Below are 9708 nucleotides of genomic sequence, written 5' to 3' on the forward strand. Positions count from 1 at the left end.
GGACAAACATGCCTGTGAGCTGCGAATGGAACTGGTTATTGTCCCGTGGAGGCAGTGAGTCCTGGCCATTGTGGCTGCATATAAAGCAGTCTTGGACAACGATTGCCCTTCCCCACCCTCCCATCTGTCCTTGGACAAAAAGGGTTGAGCAGGCTGGACCTCCAGCCAGAGGGAACCAAAAAGGACTTCCTCAGGGGCAGGCAAACGACATCTTGGGGAAAATCTTCTCTACGAAAAACAGTTTGCTAAGTTCACAGGCTCCAGCCACTGGCCGTGGAGTGGCTTTAAGAATTCTCTTTGTCACTGTTTCTTTATTTCCAAGAGGGCCTGAGCTGTCAAAGTTGCCTGAGTGGATATACACAAAGAGCTTAGCAGAATTTATAGCAAGCAATGAGAGCTCAATAACTATGCCATCCTTTCTGTTGTTTTTTTTAGCTCCATGATCTTGTCCTGAGGGTCAACCTTGTCTTCAGTCCTGTCTCAGTCGACACCATTCCTGTCCTCACAGAGTTTATGCTCTGTGACAAAGGAGTGGATAAAAATTGTGTCAGGGGTAGGCATGGTGGCACATGACTGTAACCTCAGCTCCGGAGAGAGAGGCTGAGGGCTGAGGGTTGCAAATTCAAGGCCAGCTTGGACAGCTTAGTGAGACCCTACCTTGAAATAAAAATTAAAAAGTGCTGGGGATGCATCTCAGTGCTACAATGCCCCGAGTTCAATACCCTGTAATAATAATAATAATAATAATAATAATTAATAATAATAATAATATGAATTTATGCTGGAGAGGACGCTGTATAATGGCAGAAGCTCCAGTTTCCTAGGGCTGGGACAGCCTTGTGGAGGTCCATTGACTCTCTTCCTGGAAGGGAGACTGGAGGAGAAAGGGCAGCGCTGGGCTCTGCATGAGCCAGGAGGGGTGTTCGCCCGTGACAGATGAGCCAGACGCTGGCAGCCTCACCTCTGACACACCCAGCAGAAGCCTCGTTGGAAATGTTCCTGCCTGTGACATCACGCCAAGCCAGTCAGTTCCATGAATCTGAGGGCACAGCACCTGCCTCCTGCCAGGGCGGAGAGGAGGAAGCTCCTCTCTGGCTGGGGGCCAACTGAGCATCTACTGCAGGTTCCCTGTTGGTACCGGCAGTTCCACCCAGGCCCAGCCAGTGGGAAGCTGGCTCGTGCCTCTGTAACCTGGTGCTGGCCTGGGTCAGCCTGGCTTCAGAGCCCACTCCCCGGGGAAGCACCAGGCCGCAGGGGTCATAATGCCCTTGTTCTGTGGCCTGGCGTGTCCCCTGGCAGTTCCCGAGGAGGGCCAGTGCAGGTGCCACATAGGAGGGAGAGCGCCACTCCAGCCACTGGCAGGGGAGCAGGTTGATCTGGGTGTCCAGTCCCCAGGGAGGAGCCTCCAGCCTCCTACTTTCACGGAGACTCGGGGCTGCACCGATCCCATCCCTGTGTGGGGTCAGCCTCAAAGTGCAGACCTCACCCCACTAGGGGGGAAGCACAGATCCAGGGAATTGAGCCTCCCCCTTTTCCCCTCATAATGACACCAGCTTCGCTCTTAAAACAGCCAGACACAGTTTGGGCGTGAGACAGTGTGCACAGACTGTGAGGTCCGACCGTGTGGGTTCGAATCCCTGGACAATTACTTCCTGCTGTGTCACTTGTGGAGAGAAACCTAACCTTTCCGGGCCTCCCACAGAATGGGAGCGGCAGACCTCTTCCATGGGCTGACCCAGAGACTGGCATCTTTTTTTCCTTCTGGAAAGATCCAGAAAGGAAGTATTGTAGGTTTTGCTGGTTTTGTGAGTCTGTTTTAACCACTCGACTTTGTGCACAAGTACCCATAAATAGTAGGTAGACATGTGGATATGACTGTGTGCCAATAAAGTTTTATTTCTGGAAACTGAAGTTGGAAATCCTATCATTTTCTTGAGTCATAATTTTTTTTTTCTTTTTAGCTATTCAAAAGTGGAAAAAAAAAAACCATTCTCAGTTCACAAACAAAAACAGGATTTAGCCTGTGGGCCACACAGTTTGCTGTCCCCAGGCTGATTTGCATGAGGGCTTAGGATAGTGCCCGGAGCTGCTCTTGCACTGATGCTGAGGTTGGAATTGCATGTACATGGTGGGCGTTCGCAGGGGCAGGCCACTGAGGCTGCTAGTAGAAAGGAGGTCTCTATCTCTTTCCGGTACGAGGGATTGAAACCAAGGCCTCTGCTGAACAGCTACCTCCCCAGCCCTTTTTTATATTTTATTTTGAGATAAGGTCTGCTAACTAGGTAAACGGCCCAGCCTGCTCTCCAATGTGCGATCTTCCTGCCTCAGCCTCCTGGACTGCTAGGATCACAGGCGTGTGCTGCTGTGCTGGGCAGTGGAGCAGGCCGAGCTGGTTGGTGAGAGGAGCAGCTGAGCTCAGACTACGAGGACACCACCGACCAGGCGTACCCAGCTGTGTCCCTTAACTGGCCCTTCTCTGCTTGGGAGCTGCCTTAGCTGCCCAGATCATGGCCCCAGCCCAGCCGCCCTGCCACTCCCTCCACTGCACCTCTCCCCACACACACCCAGGACCCACGCCGGGTCTGTGCCCGAGGGTGACAAGGATACCTTGTGCCAGTATCAGTACCCAGGACAGCTTGGGCACCGCAGCCACCCCCTAGGGCTGGCACTACCTTTTATCTTTGGCATCAGGCAGGAGCTGTCCAGCCTTGTGACCGAAAGTCACATCCTGTGGCCCTGGTAAGGCCAGGGTGTGGGTGGAACCCTAGCTTGGGGCTGTGGAGGTGTTCTTTTCTCTCAACTCCCAGCCAAGAGCACACCGGGTCCTCATTGATGGTGCCCTTGTGTTGGCCTGCAGTCTTCCCCGTGTGGATGTGCTGAGTTCAGGTCCTGATCTAGCTCATCCTGGCCAGGTGTAGAGCCAGGCAGGACCCAGTGGCTCTGCCTGCCCGTGCCCAACCCTGATTTGACCACAGCAACCTTTTAGGCAGTGTCCCAAAGGCCCAGGGTACAGATAGGAGGCTCCCTGTGCCTCCGGGAGACAAGGCCTGAGTCCCTCAACCACAGCTGCAGTCCTGACCAGCTCTCTCCTTCCAGCATTGTCTCAGGACTCGTCCGGCACCTGGGTGTCTGAGAGCTGGCTGGAGAAGGCCCTGCCCAAGTGCAAGGTGTTATATCTGGGGGGTGGCGTGCCGGGCACCTGGGCCCCCGGGGCTGGAGGCAGCTGCAGAGCAGAGGTGAAAGTGGGCAGGTCCTCGTCTACATGGAGGGCTGGATTGTCCTGGCCCCGCCAGCCGGGGGGACCCTCAGGGCAGGGCGATCCTTGCTTCCGGGCCCACCACTCCTTGGCTCTCTGCCACTGTCGGCGGGCGATGATAGAGAAGAAGTCAATGAAGAAGACTTCGATGATCTCGATGACACAGACGACAGAGCAACTCATCCACAGGCCCAGCTGGCCGCCAAAGTTGGAAAGAAGCACCTCGATCTGCAAGGGAGGCCACGCCACATCGTGGAGAGGGACGCTCCCTCAGCAGGCCCCGTGCTCCCCTCTGGCCCCGCATTCCCCGGGGCGAGACTCGGGCCAACTGAAGGGGCTCAGAGTAGGAGCCCAAAGGTCTCCCGCCCCTCTGCTTCTGTTTGCCTTCCCCAGCCTGGCTGGCCTCTAGCAACCCTACTGCGTCAGGCTGGACCTTCACACACAGGTCCCGGAAGGGCCCCACTCACGCTGTTGGCTGGGCTCTCCATGATGGATCTCTGGTTCAGGTCTTTGTAGAAGATCAAGAGTTTGGCCAAGTCCGTCCTGCAGAAATCCCAACAGGTGAGGAAGGCCCGGGTGGGTCGGAGCCTTGGCATTCTGCCGGATGACCGGTCCCTTTGCGTGCTCTTCCCCTCCTACTCAGGCCCTCAGCACGGCCTAGGCACTGAGCTCCTTGGGGACACGAGAAACTGATCTGTGGGCTGCTTCTGTTCCCCACAGTGCATTTCCGTCCTGGGTTTGGTTCTCAGACCATTCGTTCATTCCACAGTGAGTTCCCAACCTCCAGGCTAGGTCTGTATACCCAGCCATACTCCCTGAGTATGCTGTTCTCCATTAAACTTTGTTGCTGGTAATTGTTTGATCACAATCTCAACTACATACAAGAGGCAGCAGGTAATGTAAATGAACAAGTTAGGCTGATGATAAGGTAGTAGAGGTAATGACCATGATAGCAGTTAGCATTTATTAGGCACTTCCTGTTTTGCCAAGCACTGTTGTAAGAACTTTATATTAACTCATTTAATCTCACAATGTCTCAAGTGAGGTGAGGAGGTATGTTTTCATCATTTCTGCATTTTACAGGTGTGGAGACTGAGACCCAGACTGGTTAAGTAACTTGTCTGCATCTGCACAGCTCATCACTGGCTGAGCCAGTATCCAAATCCAGACAGAGCTGGCTTTAAGTCCACTCTCTTCATTGCTGGTCTATATTCTTTCTGTATAGAACCAGAAGCTCATCCCAAAGGTGCAGCTATGTCTTAACTATTAGCTGCTATATGGGAATGGAGGTTCAGTATTGCTGGAATTTTTCATTTTTCAGGAAAAGGTAGAAATAACGGGTTACTTTTGCAGAGGTAGATTTGGTCCAAGGGGGCAATGATTTGCAATACTTGGTTTAATGTTTTGCAGGTGTTTAGTCTAAGCCTATCTTTACCACGACACTGCAAAGTTCTGGAGCAGAGAACATGACCACTTGGTCAGCTGGGTCCCCAACAGGGACCAACAGGGACCAACTCACATAGCACCTGGGACTCAGTGACCCTCAGTCAATCTTGGGCAGCCCGGGTATGGACACTGGGAGATGATGACAGCCCAGACAAATGTGAGTCGCAGCTATGCGTTCACCCTGTCTCACCTGGGAAATGATCTTTGTCAAAACGTCAAGTGGGCTTAGGAGCCTCAAGGCTCAGGGGAGTATTTCTCCAAATGGGTTGGATTACATGAATACGCCATGAAATAAATATCCTGGGCAATGACAAGTATCTTTTACAAGACTAGATAGATTAGTAAATATCAGAATACATTTGAAAGGCTATTCAAAATATTTACCAAATGGGAGGGCAGGGGTGCTAATGAATCAGTGTGCTATGACCAATCGGAATACTCAGCTCTCCCTCTTTATCCGTGGGTCCTTAATTTATGTTTTCAACCAACCATGGAGAAAATATTTTCAGAAAAAAAAAATTGCATTTGGATTGAACTTGTAGTAGAGCCTTTTTCCTTGTCCTTATTCCTTAGCTAGCACAATATCACAACAGTTTACCAACATTTGCCTTGTATGGGGTGTTGTAAGTAATCTAGAGATGACTTAAATGTAGCAGAGGCTGTGGTAGATTTTATGCAAATACTACGCCATTTTACATAAGGGACACGAACGCCTTAACTATTTGGTATCCGTGGGAGGGGATCCTGGAGCCAATCCCCTGAGGATACTGAAAGATGAAGGTAAACAATTGGTTTGTCCTTTCCAATGTGCAGCATTTGGAAATCAGCTGAGTGCTTTGCACATTGTAATGAAACATCGTTGTGCACCTTATTTCAATCGTATCTGCAGTGGGCTACAATGTAAAAAAAAAAACATTTCCTACTATGGGTGAAGGTCAAAGGAGAGTTTGATCAGGCCTGGTTCATGAAACCGGCTCAATAAATATTTGAATAAAGGATGGAATGAATGAAAAGGGGGAGGGTTTGGCAATGAGGAAACAAGCAGAGAGGCTGAGCCCTTGGCGGACGGAGGCAGAGGAAACTGGATGGAGGTAGACTTACTTGTTGAGCTTTTTGTTTATTTGCTGGCCTTGGTCCCAGGTGAGAATGCGTAACAACCACTTCTGTGATGGAGAAAGAAAGAGTGGGCCGGGGGTACCCATCTGCCCCGCTTCCTCAGCCATCCCCTGGGCCGGAAGACAGCAAGGACATCAGGCAGGGGTCAGGGGACAGAAAGGGCAGTGGAGCTTACCTCTGAAACCTCAGATGGCCACTGCGCCAGGCTGGTGGTCAGCGTCCATTCCTTAAACCTTAGGAGAGGAGAGGAGGGGGCAGAGCGAGTGTGGCAGCCGGGCCCCGTCCCATCCCTGCCCTCCCACCCCTGTCCGGGTCTACCCACCTGCACGTTTCCCGGCACACTGCCTGGCATTCCAGCTCTTCCTGAACAAAGGCCTGGTACAGCTTGTAGTAACAGTACACTGAGAGACATGGGGAAGCAGCATGAGCTTTGGGGCCAGCGGGCCCTTCCTGGGGTCGCTGAGTCACCATGGAGACCCCATAGTCTTATAGTTTTCCTCCTACTGTCTACCAGCATGGGTTCTCTGGAAACAAGGACCCGCCCCCCGTGATGTTGGGGAACAGAATATGCACTGGTGGTGGTTAAGAGCATGAGTTGGGGTTAGGTAGCCCTTGCCTGGGGCCCCTTGGGGTACAGCTGTGTTACCTCTGGCCAAGCAACCTTGGGCAAATTGCCTAACCTTTCTTGGTTATCTGTTCTGCAAAAAGATCCTATCGACAGCACCCAGGCTGGGTTGCAACATTTGGTCCCCAACTGGGAGACAGCATTTGAGCCAGGTTTGAGGACTGAAGTAAACGTCTAATTAACATCTAATACCTCCTCGAGCAAGAGGCAGTGGGGCAGAGACACAGGAGCGCCTTAGGCCGGGTCGGTGCGGGGCTGGGGTGGGTGGCACTCACTCCAGTTCGGGTTTTGCTGATAGTTGCAGTAGTTGGCATTGGGAGGCAGAGGCTGGCTGTACTGGGCACACCCACACTTCTCTACCATCTTTGTCTGGAAGCAGGAGTAAAGGCAGATCTGAAAGAGGAAGGAGAGGCCTGAACCCTCTTGCCTGCAATGCTGGAGAGCACCCCCTCCAGGCCCCCCAACCCCGCCCCGGCTGCTCAGCTCCCTCAGCTGTGGCCGACTGCGCCCTGGTGCCTTTCTGCCACCCAGGCCAGGGGTGGCACCCTGACTCCAAAGGGGCTGAGAATGTGCACTGGAATAGTGAGGCCATGTTGAGCCGGGACTAGGATGGTCGTTTTCTGTCCCTTGAAGGCTGACAAAGAGTAAAGGGGAAAATTAAAGCAGCTGCTAATAAACCGAGGAACAGAGTCTCAACAGTCCAATTTTCAGATCCAAAAATTCCCTCTGGGATCTTCGAGGATCATAAGCTATCACATGATCCAGGAAGCTTGTAGCATAGAAGCCAATGGCAGGAGCTCTGAAGTCAGGGTATTTGGACTCAAAAATCCCACATTTGCCACCTACTACGTGTGTGTCCTTGGGCAAGTCACCTAACCTCTCTGGTATTTTGTTTTCTTCGTCTTTGAAATAAATACAATACCTGCTCCATGAGATTCTTCTTCTTCTTCTTCTTCTTTTTTTTTTTTTTTTTTTTTTTTTTGAGACAGATTCTCACTATGTAGTTGAGACTGACTGGAACTCACTATGCAGCCCAGGCTGGTCTCAAACTCACAGCGATCCTCCTGCCTCAGCCTCCCGAGTGCTGGGATTACAGACATGCACCACCATGCCCAGCTTCCATGTGATTATTCTGAGCATGATGAATCAACATATTAAAGTGAAGCTGGTAGCTTATGGCTCAGTGTTACCCACAGGCACATTTCCAACAAGCTTACCTCCTTTTTGGAGGTGGAGGTCCTAAGGTCATTTGGCTGTGTCTCTATTTCCTGTAGGGAGACCCTCTCTAACAGCCCTCCTTCCCCAGTGTGTCCTCCGCCCCTCAGCTCCATGTTCATGGAGGCTGGAGGACGCCATGCTGAGGCGCCCTGTCCTGTATTCTGCCAGGATGGTTTCTGTGGACTCTGTGCACCCTGGTAGGAGGCCAACTCCAGACCCTGGTGCGAGACAAGCATAAGAGCTCATTACATGCGAGGGTGGAAAACCCCAACGCCTATGGGGCCAGTGATGAGGGAGGTGCCCTGGGGGTGGCTGAGAGCCGTGGAGACCTAGGGCGTCCTCCTGCAGTGGGGCAGCTTTACCCACCCACCATCCTGCAGGAATCCAGACCCAGAGCTGCCAGCTCTCCTTCCTCTTCAAAGCAGCTGGAAGTCTGTGTTCACCTGTGAAATTCTCGATTTTGAAATGTCCAGGTTAGGAAAATCAGGTGTGCAGCCCACAGGGGCCTGGCAGTGCCAATTAGCCAGCCCCTGATCCGATCGATCCTCACAGGGGATGCAACTTGCCCAAGGCACCCTCGTAAGGACACAGCTGGCCCGGAAGCCAAGCGCTGGGCCCTCAGCCAGGGTCCCCGAGATGCCTGCACCTGCCCAGGCCCACTTAGGGAGCGGGCGTCCCTGCGCTGTACATTCTGTACCACATGAACCCAGCTGGTCGAGCTCCAGTTACACAGACTGAACAGGTCTGGAACCAGCCAGCATCATCTGTTCTTGAGGTCTCTGGACGAACCCCAGGGATCCTCAGGCTAGTTCCTGGTCCCGGCCACTCCCTGGCCGGGATGAAATTTTGTCCCTTTGCCACAGCCCAGGTCTGGGCACCCCTGCCGCACCGTACCTGGAGGGAGTAGGCAGCGTTGTAGACATTCTCCACTGGCACGTCGTGCCCGTCCTCTGTGCACTGGCTGTAGGGTTCACTCAGCTTGAAGGACTCTGTCTGCAACCAGAGCAGAGCGTGGTCATCCCCGGCCGCCTGGGGGCCCCAGTGGGGAGGCTTCCCTGGAATCTAAGGGGCCACTTTCATTCATTAAATGCAAATGTATTCAGCACTTGCTAGGTGCCTGTGACCTTAGAGACACCACGGAATCCACCACTATCAAGAGGGACAGTACCTCCCTGCCATGTGGGGCTTACATTCCAGAAGGGAGACAGGTGGCCAAAAAGCCAATAAAATACTGGATAATTTTGAGTAATGAACAATGAGCCTGATAAGGAGACTGGAAGGCTTAGAAAGAGGGAAGCCATCCATCCCAGAGTGATTAGGGAAGGGGCCTCTGAGAAAGGCACTTCTGTCATGTTGGCTCAGTGTGGAGTGCAAACAGGAGCTGTTATTGTTAAGAGGTAGGAGAAGAGAGCCAGGTGCTCTGTTTTAGCAGAGTGCAGTGGCACACACCTGTAATCCCAGCACTCTGGGAGGCTGATGCAGGAAGATCACATGTTCCAGCCCAGCCCCGGCAATTTAGCAACTTAGAGAGACCTTGTCTCAAAATAAAAAATAAAAATAGAAGATTAGCCCAATGTGACAGCTCTGGGTCCAGTTTCTGGTACTGAAAAACTAAAGATAAAAAAAAGCAAACCGGGCATGGTGGCACACGCCTGTAATCCCAGCACTCAGGAGGCTGAGACAGGAGGATCGCTGTGAGTTCGAGACCAGCCTGGGCTACATAGTGAGTTCCAGGTCAGGCTCAACTACATAGTGAGACCCTGTCTCAAAAAACAAACAAACAAACAAACAAATAAATAAAGGAAAGAAATAAGGTGAGAGAACTGGACAGAGGTTAAAACCCAGACTGGAGGCAGGAGCAGCCAGTGTGTCTGGAACATGCATGGCACAGACTGCTGGGGATGAAGTTAAGAGTGAACGGTGGAAGTCAAAGCCAGGATCTGGCTTCCCAAAAGTCAGTGCGCCACTGTGAGTCCACTCGTAGGGAAGACTGAAAGGTAAGCTGTTCTAGCTTAATATTTGTCACTGAAGATAAAGTTCAGACAAG

At 52.2% G+C, this 9708-nt stretch overlaps 1 protein-coding gene across 2 annotated transcripts in view; it reads right to left on the reverse strand.

The window, feature by feature from the left end:
* Positions 1 to 1882: 1882 nt before the first annotated feature.
* The window catches only part of Scnn1g (sodium channel epithelial 1 subunit gamma), a 26703-nt gene continuing 18877 nt past the window's right edge, over positions 1883 to 9708 (reverse strand). For both annotated transcript variants that reach the window (XM_033758662.1, XM_010623454.3), the window contains exons 7-13: positions 8556 to 8654; positions 6719 to 6836; positions 6141 to 6219; positions 5994 to 6051; positions 5804 to 5865; positions 3724 to 3799; positions 1883 to 3484 (exon numbers count right to left, since the gene is read on the reverse strand). In XM_033758662.1, the coding sequence (XP_033614553.1) occupies positions 3104 to 3484; positions 3724 to 3799; positions 5804 to 5865; positions 5994 to 6051; positions 6141 to 6219; positions 6719 to 6836; positions 8556 to 8654 (873 nt within the window). In that variant the 3' untranslated portion in view covers positions 1883 to 3103. The remainder of the gene's footprint in view (positions 3485 to 3723; positions 3800 to 5803; positions 5866 to 5993; positions 6052 to 6140; positions 6220 to 6718; positions 6837 to 8555; positions 8655 to 9708) is intronic.

The sequence above is a fragment of the Fukomys damarensis genome, unplaced genomic scaffold, assembly GCF_012274545.1.
Source record: "Fukomys damarensis isolate Sample0158 unplaced genomic scaffold, DMR_v1.0_HiC HiC_scaffold_34, whole genome shotgun sequence".
Lineage (NCBI taxonomy): Eukaryota > Metazoa > Chordata > Mammalia > Rodentia > Bathyergidae > Fukomys > Fukomys damarensis.